The 12,941-nt window shown below is 56.8% G+C and overlaps 2 protein-coding genes across 2 annotated transcripts in view; one reads left to right on the forward strand and one right to left on the reverse strand.

The window, feature by feature from the left end:
- Positions 1–107, forward strand: part of PHOX2A (paired-like homeobox 2a) — a 4,346-nt gene extending 4,239 nt beyond the window's left edge. Inside the window, exon 4 of the mRNA XM_008566992.1 lies at positions 9–107. Within this exon, the coding sequence (XP_008565214.1) occupies positions 9–107 (99 nt within the window). The remainder of the gene's footprint in view (positions 1–8) is intronic.
- Positions 108–770: 663 nt separating this feature from the next.
- Positions 771–12,204, reverse strand: INPPL1 (inositol polyphosphate phosphatase-like 1). The gene is given in 28 exon segments (XM_008566962.1): positions 771–1,613; positions 2,082–2,162; positions 2,165–2,754; positions 3,986–4,129; positions 4,220–4,298; positions 4,541–4,696; positions 4,787–4,874; positions 5,315–5,403; positions 5,541–5,654; positions 6,438–6,527; positions 6,659–6,740; positions 7,022–7,110; positions 7,311–7,410; positions 7,507–7,645; positions 7,938–8,034; positions 8,632–8,749; positions 9,047–9,243; positions 9,335–9,437; positions 9,780–9,886; positions 9,976–10,126; positions 10,231–10,329; positions 10,509–10,598; positions 10,708–10,801; positions 11,039–11,179; positions 11,462–11,525; positions 11,528–11,582; positions 11,816–11,966; positions 12,060–12,204. Coding segments are annotated over 28 exon segments (3,516 nt in total). The 5' UTR covers positions 12,113–12,204; the 3' UTR covers positions 771–1,458.
- Between the last annotated feature and the right edge of the window lie 737 nt (positions 12,205–12,941).

Consider the following 12,941-nt stretch of genomic DNA (forward strand, 5'->3'; position numbering starts at 1 on the left):
TACTTAAGGCCTGGCAGCCGGCGGAGCCGGGGCCCGGGCCCTTCTCGGGGGTTCTGTCCTCCTTTCACCGGAAGCCCGGCCCCGCCCTGAAGACCAATCTCTTCTAGCCGCCGGCCTCTGGAGGCTCTGAGCCGGCCCCCAGAGACGCCCCTGTCCCTCCGGGACCCGACAGAGTCCCTCCCCATCCCGGCCGCCTGCCTGGAAGTACCCATCCGTCCCTACCCCCCACGGCGTCTGACCCTTAGGTGTGCCCTCCCCAGCTCTGGAGACCAAATCAGGGCCACTCTCGTCCTCGCCAGCACCACCAAGCAGAGCGGAATACTTTTCACCGGGACCCCCTGCGGGAGAGCCCGGAGCCCCTTCTAGCTTGGCCTTCCTTGGAACTGGGATCAAATAACGGCTGTCCTTAACGCAAACGTGAGGGTCCTCAAGGAGCGGCACGGCCCCCTCCCCTTGCTCTGCAGCTGGCTGGGTCACTCCTTGGTGACCTTGAGTGCCCGCTGCCCCACCCCTCGGGCCCACCCGCACTGACCCCACCGTGCAAAGGCCGGTCATGGCCGGGAAAACAAGCTGCCTGAGGGATCCCACCGCCAACTCCTCCCTAACGCGTCCCCTCCCATCCCTAACCGGTCTGGCGCAGTGTGGGCCTGTTAGAGGAGTGGCGGGGCGGCCTGAGGAACGGGACAGAGGGGTTTCCCTTTTCCTGATTTTTTTGGTTGTTGTTGTTATTGTTCCTTTTCTTTGAAAAACTTGTAATTTATTGAGGTGAGTTTTGTTCAATCCAAATAAAACTTAATTTATTGAAGACATTATGCTGGCAACCCTTCTGAGTGCCCAGGATGGGAACAGGCTGCCGGCAAGAACCCTGTCCCCGGTTGCGACGTCCAGGAAGGACCACCCCCCTCCACCCTCCGCCGCCCCAGCGCAGGGCGGCATAGACCAGGAGACAGTGAGAACTACGCAAACTAGCACTTTATGGCCGAGATCCTGACCCCTCCAACCGACCCCAATAATATTAAGGTGCCCTCCCTCCCCAAACCCACACAGAAAAGCTTAAATAACCCCCAGCCCGGTCTTCGGGCTGTTCCTTCATTTCCGGACGGACACCCCTTGAGTGGGGGTTGGGGGAGATCCTAGAGGAGCTCCTCCCCTGTGGTTCAGGCCCGCTGGGGGGCAACAGAAACAGCGGTGAAAGTGGGGACCCAGACGTACCCAGCTGGACCCCTACGGGTACCCCTGGGACTGGGAGGAGGGGTCCAGAAAAAAGAGGACAGCATCAGAGTAGCCAAGATCCGTGGTAACCACGGCAACTGACCTCCGGAGCCCTAGGCCTAAAAGGTGAGGTGCAGGATGTCCTAATTAGGGCATTCCAAATGGTTGGGCAGTGGGAAACGCAGATCCCCAATAAATAGGCAGAGGTACTTCCCCGCCCCTCACAACTTTCCAACCCGGGGGAAGTTATGGCTGGGTCTCCGTAGAAGGGGAGGGGCGCTGAGTTCGCAACTTCGCGGTCCCACCACTATCACTTGCTGAGCTGCAGAGTGTCCAGAAGGAGGCGCTTGTGAGCCGGGTCCTGCACTCCAGCCTCCTCCAGGTCCTCCTCAGTGATGTCACTGTGGGGGTAAGAAAGGCTAGGAGACGGGCTAGCAGTTCTAAAAGCGCCCGTAGCTCCTCCCCCGGGGCCAGACCCTCTCCATCCACCTCCTGCCCCGCCCCCACCTGAGAAACTCCAGGTCGTCCCAGCCATTGTGCACCAGGCCCTCCTCATAGCGCTCCAAGCCGATGGCCCGCAGCCAGGCACCCATGCCTGCCTCGCCCAGCCCGCTGGCCCGCCCGCCCTGCGGGCACCGAGCCTGAGGGAATAGGCATATGAGGGGGAGCACTGAGGGTGTAGACAGCCACATTCTACAGCGTGCTCTGGGGGGAAGGGAGGCAAGGACTGGGCTCACTCATGTTCCCCAACTCCTCAGGGCCCAGATCAGGGACACCAGTGAGTGCTGAACTGTGGAGCAAAAGGATACCACAATCCCTGGGCAAGCACACTCCTCAGGTACACAGACAGCCACCCCTGGGCCACACACCTCCTCTGCCAGGTCCTCCTGGATGCTCTCTCTGATGCGGGGCGGAGGGAAGCTGAGGGGCCGGCCATAATCCACGGGCAGTCCTCTGGGTGGCTGCAGCTCCAGTGGGCTTGGGAGGAGCACTGAGCGGCCAGGCCCAGCAGGAGCGTAATCCACCTCACTCAGTGTCTTAGCCATCTGCAGCACTGAGCAGGACCGGTCGTCCCCACTGGCTGCCTCTCCTAAGAAAGTGCTGGCAGGTGAGGGGCCTGGGGGCAGTGGGGGCCTTGGATGGGCCTTGGGAGGTGGTGGGCCACGTGCCTCACCGCCACTACGGCCCCGGACCACTGGCCCTGGCAAAGGATCCAGGCTGGGGGGCAGAAAGATGGCCGAGTCTGGCAGTGGTGGGGGTGGAAAGTCTGGAGGGGGCAGCGTGCCCCCAGACTCCTCATCTGATGAGCTTCCCTCTCCCACATGTGGGGGCCGGTGGCGTCCAAGCTGTGGAACGGGCACTGTGATGGCCACTTTGTTCTTGGTAGCAGGCGGGACAGGAGCCCTGGCAGGCGACGGTGGCTCTGGGGGCAGCAGCTGGTGCGGAACCCCTTCAAGGACATAGTAGGCAGGATTGTTGAAGCTGTTCTTCGGTGGGGGGGCTGCCACCCCTTCTGGCTCAGGTGCCCCCTCTGGCTTCAACCTGAGTTTGGGAGCAGGATAACTAAGTCAGGACCCAGAAACCCAAGAGAAGTCAATGGGTGCAGGGGAGGGAGAACTGGACAGGAGTCGGGAGACTTGTGCATGACCTTGAGCACATCCGCTCGCCCTCTCCCACCCTTTGTTTCCTCATCTCTAAAAGTCGTGGAGGGTAGAGGGGGATGCTGAATGGAAAACCCTAAAATCCCTTACCTCACTTGCTAAGATTCTCAGATCTTTTATGACTTTGTCTGTAACGTGAAACTCGAGCTCAGATGGGTGAAAACAGAGGTGCCAGAAGACAGGGCAACAAAGGCCTCTAATGAGAATGACAGGCCAGATTTGGAAAGCCTCCCGAGACTTAGGTCGCCCTACTGCAGAATCTTACTCAGGGATTCAGATTTGTTTTACTTAAGCCCGAGAATGACAGGCCAGATTTGGAAAGCCTCCTGAGACTTAGGTCGCCCTACTGCAGAATCTTACTCAGGGATTCAGATTTGTTTTACTTAAGCCTGGGGATAAAACCAAGGTGACTGATAACAGCTAAAGATGAGAGAAAAAACACCATAGCTATACCTACAAGTTTTTATTTATGTTCAAGCGACCATTGGTTATAATCAGAAAGCAAGCCTCACTTTCCCATAGTACGATCCACAGAACACTAGTTCCCAGGACATTAGTAGTTATTATGTGGAAAAGAAGTTTCCTGGCCTATTAAGTTTGGGAAACTATATTAAACCGAGCTGAAAAGAGGTTTCCTTCCTGTCCACATGCTGAGAGCTTTTGCTAATACTAATGTACGCTAGGAATATCTAAGAAAAGAATCTAGCAAGAAGCATTTCCCAAACTCATTTCACCACAAACTATTTCTAGTGAGGCCTCTTGCAGGACAGAGTTCCACGGAAGAATCTTGGGAAACCCCATGCTAAGCCATGTGCCTTCTCCAAACAGAAGGCTCAAGCTAGGCCTGGTGACACAGAGGGAGCTGTTTTTAAAACAATTTCTTATTCCATTTTTTAAGGCAAAATTGAGAGGAAAGGCTGACTGTGCTCTCTTTGACTCAGAGAGCCACACCTAAGGAAGGCCTGGCTGGCCAGAGTGGTCATGGGCATAGGGCCATGGCACCTCTAGCCACATGTTGGCAGAGCACCCAGACAGCAGATGACCCCCAGGCTGGCCTTGAGAGACAGGCATATGATGGATAGATTGGGGGGATGACACGTTCCTCCTCTCACCTGGGGGTCAAGGGTTCCTCCCGGGGAGTTGCTCGGGGTGGGGCTGGAGGCCTCCCAGTTGGTGGTGGTTTCTCTGTTTCTTCAAATAACTTGGACAATGGGCAAGAAGCCTCTGTGGGGGCTGGCTTGCGGCTCCCTGACCTGCTGGGGTTGCAGGGAGAGGGGAGATGAAGTGGAGCTGACCAAAAGCCCCTGGTACTCCTTCATGTGACACCCAACACAGCCCCAGCTCACCGAGGCTCCTGGCTGCCTCGGGACACAGAAGGGGCTTTGCTCTTTGTTGCTGCTTCATCCTTATCAATGCTGATCCACTCTAGGGGGTTAAGGAGGAGAGACTCAGAGGGGACTCGGGCTCCTGGATCCCACAGACACCCACTGGGCCTGCCAGCCCCTTCCCAGCTACTCCTCCGGGCCAGTCCACTCCCAGCCCTTGAGATGCCTAGAATCTCAAGGCATCCCAGGGATTCCAGCATGCCCCCCACACCAAGACCTCCCCTCCTAGGTCTGCCCATGCCATCCCATCACATGCCCCACCCCTCCCAATGGAGCCCCCACCGTAGAGCCGCTCACGGGTGCCCAAGCGCTCCGTGGGCACCCGCACCTTCATGGAACCACGGATGTTGCCTGTCTCTTCGCCGCGGTGGGACAGGAAGGTCAGGAATTGCTGGGCCGTGCTGCCAATCATGGACTTGAGTGCCACCACGCACTCCCCTGAGGGGCAGGTGGGAGAGACAGCAATTGCCAAACCTTTCTAGGGCCTTGCCTGGCTTCCTGTACCCCTCGGGATGCCTTGCCCCTCACCATAGGATTCATAGCCGTCCATGGACTTGACTGTGAGCAAGAGGTGCTGGTCCTGCAGGTACTCGATGTCAGCCAGAATTGGCTTGAGCTGGGGAGCAGAGAGGTCCAGTGAGGAACAAAGCCCCAACTACTCCCTCCTGGTCCTCCCCCAGGCTACCCCTGCCACCACCCACCCTGACCCTCAGCCTCCTACATGCTCACTCACACTCAGGTCTTAAGGAAAGATCTCAAATCCTTAGAGTAGAAGACACAGCCCTGCATGGGCCTTTTATAGCACTTAACATGATAGTAACTAATTAATTTTCTGCATCCTCAATGCCCAACACTGGATCTGACATTTAGCAAAAGCTCAAATGAATGAACAAACTGCAACTTGGTTCCACACCCCCCAAATAAAACAAATGCCCTTATCCAGACACACACACAGACACACAGAGGCTCTGCCTGCCCCGCCTGCCCTCCTAGGCAGAATCCCCAGTGTGTTCTGCCACACCCCTCTCTGTGCCTGGGCCCTGCCTACAGCCTCACCGTGGGCAGCTGGCGTGAGGACCACTGCACTTTGAGGAAGTTGATGTTGTCACTGCTCTGGGCATCATTCTCAAAGCTCTTCTTGTATTCTGGAGTAAGGGTGGACACCCAACTGAGTACCACCTCCTGGTTTCCCTTTCCCCTAATTAGGGAACTAACCGCTCTGGGCACCTTCTGGCTTCCCAGCCCCGTAGGCCCACACCCAGCCCCAGACCCTGCCTCTGACCCTCCAGGCAGGTGGAGTAGAACTCAATGAAGAACTTGGTGCGGCTGGCTGTCTTCACAATGGCCTCGATGCTCTCAAATTCAATGTAGGCCTGGTCTGAAGTCTTTGAGAGCCCTGAGGGGCAAGGGAGGAAGGCAGACAGGAGGGCTAAGAGGGCATGTGAGGGTCACAGGAGGAATGGGAGAGAGAGACTGAGCCCTGGGACAGGAGATCAAGGGCCCTGGCAGAGCAGGAGGAAATTAGAGGAGGAATTGGGCCTCCCCAATTCCAAAGCCACCAATAGGAGATCCCAAAGCCCCGATCCTGGACCAGAGCAAAGAGACAACTCAAGGATAAAAGACTCATCTAGGAGGGAGCTGGGGACCTGAATGCCTGTGGGCTTGCCCACCACCATGCTACGGGGACATACATGTGGCCCCAGCTGATACAAACACACAGATATGTCTATACACACACACACACACACACGGCCCCAGATGATACAAACACACACACACACACACACACACACACACCACATTCCTGGGTATACACCTTATGATGACCCAGCACACAGATACCCTCACGCAGCAGTTACTCAGAAACACTCCTGCACTCACGTGCCCACACACCGAAACACACACATACACTTATGAAGAGTCAAACCTAACGGCCCCAGATGATACAAACACACACACACACACACACACACCACATTCCTGGGTATACACCTTATGATGACCCAGCACACAGATACCCTCACGCAGCAGGTACTCAGAAACGCTCCTGCACTCACGTGCCCACACACCGAAACACACACATACACTTATGAAGAGTCAAACCTACACACATCCCCAGGCCATCACCTGTGCCCACCCAGATGTTTGCCACTACCATAAGCACATCCAGAATAGTCACCTTTCTTGGAGATGAACTGAGAGGTAACTCCAACTTCAAATGTCCCAAACACAGGTGAGTGGTCGCTGGTGACGATGTCATCAGTGCAACCTGGGGAGGGAGGATAGGAACGGGGGCTCAGAGGAACATCCCTACTCTCTGCTCCCACCTCCCAAAGCCGGGGCAAAGTTGGGACAGTGGCCACCCAGGCCATCCCGTCACCCTGTTCAGGAGGCTCTGACCATAGGAATTGCAGATGATGTGGGTCTCAGGGTAGGATTTCCAGAGAATCCGGTCACACCATGAGGGCACGTTGGTCCGGACCTGGGGCAGGGAGTGGCAGCGTGGTCAGAGCTGACAGCTGGGGGCTGCTCAGCATGGACCCCAGCCCACAGGTGGTGAGGCCCCACACCACCAATACGCTGGGCTCCAACACCCCTCCCTCCTTAGATCCTCACAACATGCAGGATCACCCCAAAGGCCTCAGAGAGGCCATATAAGCTGGAGTGGTAACTGCAGAGGTGCAGACCCTTGACCCTACATATACTCTTGACTCACTGCAGGCCTGGGGGTCACCCAAGGCCCATGCCATTCTCTTGGCTCACCCCAGTTGGCTTCTGCTTGTGCCAGGCGTATGTGTCCCGAGAACCGCGCTCATAGCGGTAGGTGGGTGGGAAGGAGATCTCCTCCTCACCTAGGGAAGGCAGGAGACAGGAGGGGTTTGGACCCTGAAAACCCAAGGATACCACAAGCCCCTCATCCTCAGGGACCACCTGATGGGCCCACACTCACTGAATCGAAGGAAGACCTTGTGCTTCTCCCTTTGGACCCTGAAAACCCAAGGATACCACAAGCCCCTCACCCTCAGGGACCACCTGATGGGCCCACACTCACTGAATCGAAGGAAGACCTTGTGCTTCTCCCGTTCTAAGCTGAGCTGGTCCACCCTAAGCAGGGGCTCAAACTCCTTCCTGCTGATGTAGTTCAGGATCTCCTGGGGTGGGGGACACAGAGGCTGGGCACCTTCCTCCTGAGCCAGAGCCATCTGGCCCCCAACCTCCTCTCAGCTACCCAAGGGCCCGGCTCACACCTGGATATCCATGTCCAGGCGGTAGTTGAGGTCCCCAAACCAGAAAAGGTGAGTGAAACGCAGGGAGATGTCAAACGCACTGAGCTGCCGGTCGCCCAGCGAGAGCAGACGCAGGATATCCAGGTAGTTCTGGTTCCGCCTACAGTGGGGGTTAGAAGGTAAATCTTCAGGGTCAGGAGTCGGGGACAGGTGTAAAGGGAAATAGTGTCTGGGGTCAGGGATGGGGAAGGGACCAGGGTCCCTGGGGACAAAGGGAGGAGCTGGGGACCAGGTCAGGTTCAGGAGCAGACAGAGGGGTCTTGAGTTGGGAGAAGGGAGAAGGGGGTCTCTGGGGACAGGGATGTAGGAGGGTCATGGACTGGGATATGGGAGAGGGAAGATGTCTCAGGTGAATAGGGAGTAAAGAGACTATTGGGAAGGCACCCCCTCACCGGGCAGTCTTCTCATTTCCAGAGGTGAGATGACAATTCACAAAGCCAAATGAGGTGCCATTGAACATGAAGGAGACACCCACAGCTCCCTTGTTCCCTGTCATAGCAAGCAAAAGAGGAAGGCCCAGGTCACCATCAAAGGGTTCCCAGTTCTCCCCTTTTCCCCTCGAAGTAGCACTGAGAGGACCCTTCCTACCTACCCCACCCCCAAAGGCTATGAGGCAGGCAGGCCCCTGAAGGTCCTCATGGGGCACACACAGTCCATCTGGATGGCCTGAGTCTGTCTGTATGTGTGAGCAGAGCCCTTGAACATCACAGGGGATCCCGAGAGTGAAGCTGAAAGGCCCTGCAAATTCTGAGCAGAATCTATCCTGGGGGAGCACTGGACCCCAAATCAGGAGAGCTGGGTGCCGTGCCTGGCTCTACCACTTACTTGCTGTGTGACCTTGGACAGGTCACTCAATGACTCTGGGAATGAGTTTTATCATCTATGAAATGGGGGTAATTATCCTGGCCCTGCCTTCCTGGTGGGGCTGGAAGAGATTTAGAATATAAGTATGCTTTACAAAATTCAAAGTACCCTATATATGGGGAAACAGACCACCAAAAAGGGGGAGACCCTGGGCTAGAGAGGAAACAAGAGGCACAGAGAGAGGGACCCCACTGCCCTTGGGAGCCTGCCCACTCTGCTCACCCAGGGTGTTGGCGATACCAGTCTTCACACTGGACGTACTGACATGGCTGATGCGGTTCTCATGCTCTGGCTTGACCAGCACGGCCACCTTGATGTTCCACAGTGACTGCATGGCAATCTGGGTAGAGGGTATGGGGTCACCCTTGCCCTGGGTTGGGGCCACTATCTGCATTCCCTGCTCCCCGGCCTATAGTATAGACTGTTCTGTCACTCACAGGACAGGAAGGCCTGCTATCCATGTCCCTGAGGTACCAGAGAGAAATGGGCCCTTCTATGGCATGAAGAACTCATGTTAGATCTCACAAAAGATATGCCCAGGAACCAAAGGGAAAGCCAGTCAAGTTGTGCTCCCCAGGGTCACCCATGAAGTCAAGCAGGATGGTTTGGGGGTGGTATGTGAGCTGAGGGGACTCACTGGGCGGTAATCCAGATCCGTGAGCTCCTTAAGGCCCCCGCGCAATAGGTCCAGCCATTCGCGGTCACCCACAGAGTTTTCCTGGGTCCCAAAGACATAGATGTCATGGGGTATGGTCACTGTGACTTCATCCAGGGTCTTCCCCAGACCCTTCGATGTGAACCAAGATGTCACGTTTTTTGGAGGTGGCACACTTCCTGGAGGTAGAGGGAATGAGGTGGGGGGGCAGGTCAGACCCCTGCCCTGGAGCCATCCCTCTATCCCACCCGGCCCCCGCCCAGGCCTGACCCATGTTCCAGGTGCCTATGAAGACAGAGATCATGTCAGGCTCGTCCTGCTTGGAGTGCTTGTTCTTCATGAGCTGCAACAGCTGGCAGAAGGCCTCCCGCTTCTGGTGGGACAGCAGCCAGTCAGGGCAGGTAGGCAGCCAGGAACCCCCCCTTCCACAGGGATACCCTGCTAGATGGCAGGTACTATGAGAGAAGGGTCATGCCTGTCTGGTTCACAACTGTATACCCATTGCCTGAGCATCTAACAGGTGCTTAGTAAATGTTCATTGAATGAATATCTGAACCCACCCTCGCTCTCAATACACTCTACCCTGTCAAAGCCATTCCTGTCAGGAAGGATGACATGCCTACAGCCAGCATGTGTTCCCTCTCTTCCCATCCAATGGGAAACACCCATCTGGGACCCTGCAGCCCCCAGTGGCCTAGCCCACCCTGCCACTCACCCGGGCACTGACAAAGATGAAGTCCTTGCGCTGGGTCCGGTCCTTCTCCTTCTCAAACACAACACCCAGCTTGTTCTGGACACGCTGGGACTTAATGAGCTGACGGACTAGGAGATAGAATACAGGTCACACAGGCTATGCCCCTAGGCTGAGGGCCCCACCCTGCCCACCCCTCTCAGGTCTGGCCCTGGCTCACTGCGGTCATGCGTGAAGGTCGTCCAGTCTTCCTGGGAGTCCCGCTGTCTCCGCAGCAGCACCAGCCGCCCACCCTCCACATCAACGCTCAGTGTGAACTTCTGCGACTTTCCGATCTTGGTCAGGTCACCCAGGGTCACATCTAGCTTCACCTGCAGGCCACGCGGTGGGAAGGCTGCTGACAAGAGACTGGGGAAAACAGCACCCCCTTCACCTCCAACCACCCTTTGCCCCATGAGGTCCCCCTGCCATGTACCTCAAAGGCCTGCACAGGGATGGTCTTGGCCTTACGTGTGGATGGCTGCAGTGGAGCTGGGGGTGCTGTGGAGCTCATGTCCTGTAGGGCCTTCAAGGCCTGGGGGGGGGCAAGGGCAGGATGAGGTCAGGGGACATGCTGAGAGCTGGGGCAAAGAGGGGCACAGTTGACGTTGGGGTCAATGCTAAGCTGTAGATTCAGGGTTGAGGTCAGTGCTAGGCCAATGAGAGTGGTCAGCAAATGAGAGGTTAGGGGTTAGAGGTCAGGAGTCAGGCCACCTTCTTCTGGATGCCTGACAGGAAGTCCTTTAGCACTGACAGCTTCAGCACCAGGCTCTCTAGTTCCTGCTCCCCAGTCTGTGGCAAGTTCTGGGAGGAGAGAAAGAATGAGGCTCGTACATGAACACCCTAAGCAGGAGCCCCCTCACCCAGCTCCAGAACATGAACCCTCCTCCCGGAGGTCTCCCTACAATCCCACCTGCTGCTGCAAAAGGCGAGTCACCATGGGGGAGCTCTGCTGGTCAAACACCTTGGACAGGATCTCCAGGCCCGACAGAACCTTGTCCACCTCACTAGGGGAGACATCAGGTCAGAACTCCCCACCCTGACCTAAGTACAAGGGAAGGGGGTGCTGAGTGTGTAGCCTCTACTTCCACCATGAGGATACAAGGGTACAGGTGAGGAAAAGTCAGGAGGCAATGGCCAGTTCACTCTTCAGGGTCAGAGGTCAGGGCATTTGTGCAGCATGGGACAGGTGAGGACAGGTCACAGGTAAGGTTGCAGTGCACAGGGTTGGGTGTCCCACATACCTGTGCAGCCTCCGGCATGAGGTAGCAAGGGTGCGGGTGAGGTGAGGCAGGTTGCTGGCTCCACCCCGCACAGCCTCCAGGTCCAGCCCGTAGCTACCCTTCAGGTACTCATGCGAGACGGTGCTCAGCCCATTGGGAGCACTTCAGGGAAGGGTTAAGAAATCAGTGGAGGTCCTGCTGACCCTGTCCCAGCACTCGAGCCCACCCGACCCCTAGAGGAGACAGTACTGGTGGCAACCAAAGCAGGATGGACCAGGGTGTCTGCCTCTGGAACTAAGATGGGATGAGAGTCTCTGAGGGGTTGGAAGGGGTCTCAGAAGTCTCTGGGGGGTTGGAAGGGGTCTCAGAAGGTCTCCCATATTTGGTGGGGAAACAGTTCTCAGAGGAAACAGGAGACACTCAGTGGAGGGGGCTGTGTCTTACCTCTCAGCAGCTGGTGTTGTGGGAGTCTCGGGGGCTGGCTGAGGGCTACTAGGCCCCAACGGGGCAGAAATGCTGGTGGAGCCAGAGCGCGGGGGCAATGGGGGCTTCTCATCCTCCCCATCTGTAAACAGAGGTCAGTGGGGCAGCAGTTTGGGTCTCTCACCCTCCATGGAATATAGGAAATGCCACAGCTGTCAGAGATTTCCACAGAAAAGTGGGGAAAGGGCCCCGGCATCACGGTTAGGAACAAGGGGGCTTCAGGGGAGATGGTGTTGCAATGAGAGGTTGGGAAGTAGCAGGTTGAGTCACGGTACAGGGTAGGGAAGGAATATGTCCACTGAACACTGGCAGTACCTGAGGCATCTCGGTCATCCAGCAGGTCTGGCTCTCGCTCCCCCTCCACTGGCAGGAGCAGGGCGCACACAAGGCCCTGGTTGGGCTGGGCGTACAGGCCGATGAGCTCACCAAGGGTCTGGAAGCGGCGCACGGGCACACCCTGCGAGGTCTGCGGGCCAGCAAGAGTGGGAGGAAAGGTCAGCCAGCAGGCCCCCAAGCCCTAGGCTGGATCAAGGTCAGGGCTCAGGGCTCAGGCTCCTACCTGCACAGCCAGGAAGTCTTCTCCATCCGGCAGGATGCGATATGTGTGCACATGCTTCTGATACCTGATGGCAAGGTAGGTGTCAGAATTTGTCACCCTTCGGCCAGCCAGTTAGCTCAGTTGGTTAAAGCGCAGTGTTATAATGCCAAAGTCAAGGGTTCAGATCCCCATACCAGCCAGCCACCAAAAAAAAAAAAAAAAAAAAAAGAAACTGTCATCCCTAGGCTGGGATCTAAGCCTCTTTTCCTGCCAGCAGGCCTATCCCCCTCAGCTTGGTTTCTCTACAACCACTTGCCCAAGCTGCACAGAGTTAAAGAGGGGCTATTCCAGCCTCCTAATGTTGCCAACAAGGGCAGGAATGACCAGACCCCAACCCCCACACCCCACCGCCAGACCTACATAGACTCCACACCCACCACAGGGCCTGGGAAGCAACAGGCAGCTCTTTTGTGGCCTCCACAGCTGTCTAAACAGCCCCTCTGGGCTGTGGTACCAGTCTGGGCCCCCGCCAGGGTAAGAGTCCTCAGAAGCCTGGTTAGCCTGTGTTTGCGTGCATGGGCAATGTGCTAACACACATGTGTGCCTGCTGTCTGTATTTGTTAGTGTCTGGCTCTGCTGAAGTCGGGTGTGCCTGGGGCAGTTTTGCTAAGGAGTGTGAGGGCATCACCCTAGGGCTTTTGCCCCCTTCCCCAGACACAAGGAGATTGGGATGACCCAAAGGAGCCTCCTATGGGAGACCCGGACTTCTAGGAGCCCCAAGCTGAGGAGGGATAAGAGAGGTGCTGACAGACAGCAGCAACAGCTGAGCAGGTGACAGCTGAGCCAGGCCCACATTTGGTGGAGGAGGGAAGACTCCCTCTGCCTCTACACCTCAGGGCACGC

This window comes from Galeopterus variegatus, unplaced genomic scaffold (genome assembly GCF_000696425.1).
Source record: "Galeopterus variegatus unplaced genomic scaffold, G_variegatus-3.0.2 Scaffold283, whole genome shotgun sequence".
Taxonomy (NCBI): domain Eukaryota; kingdom Metazoa; phylum Chordata; class Mammalia; order Dermoptera; family Cynocephalidae; genus Galeopterus; species Galeopterus variegatus.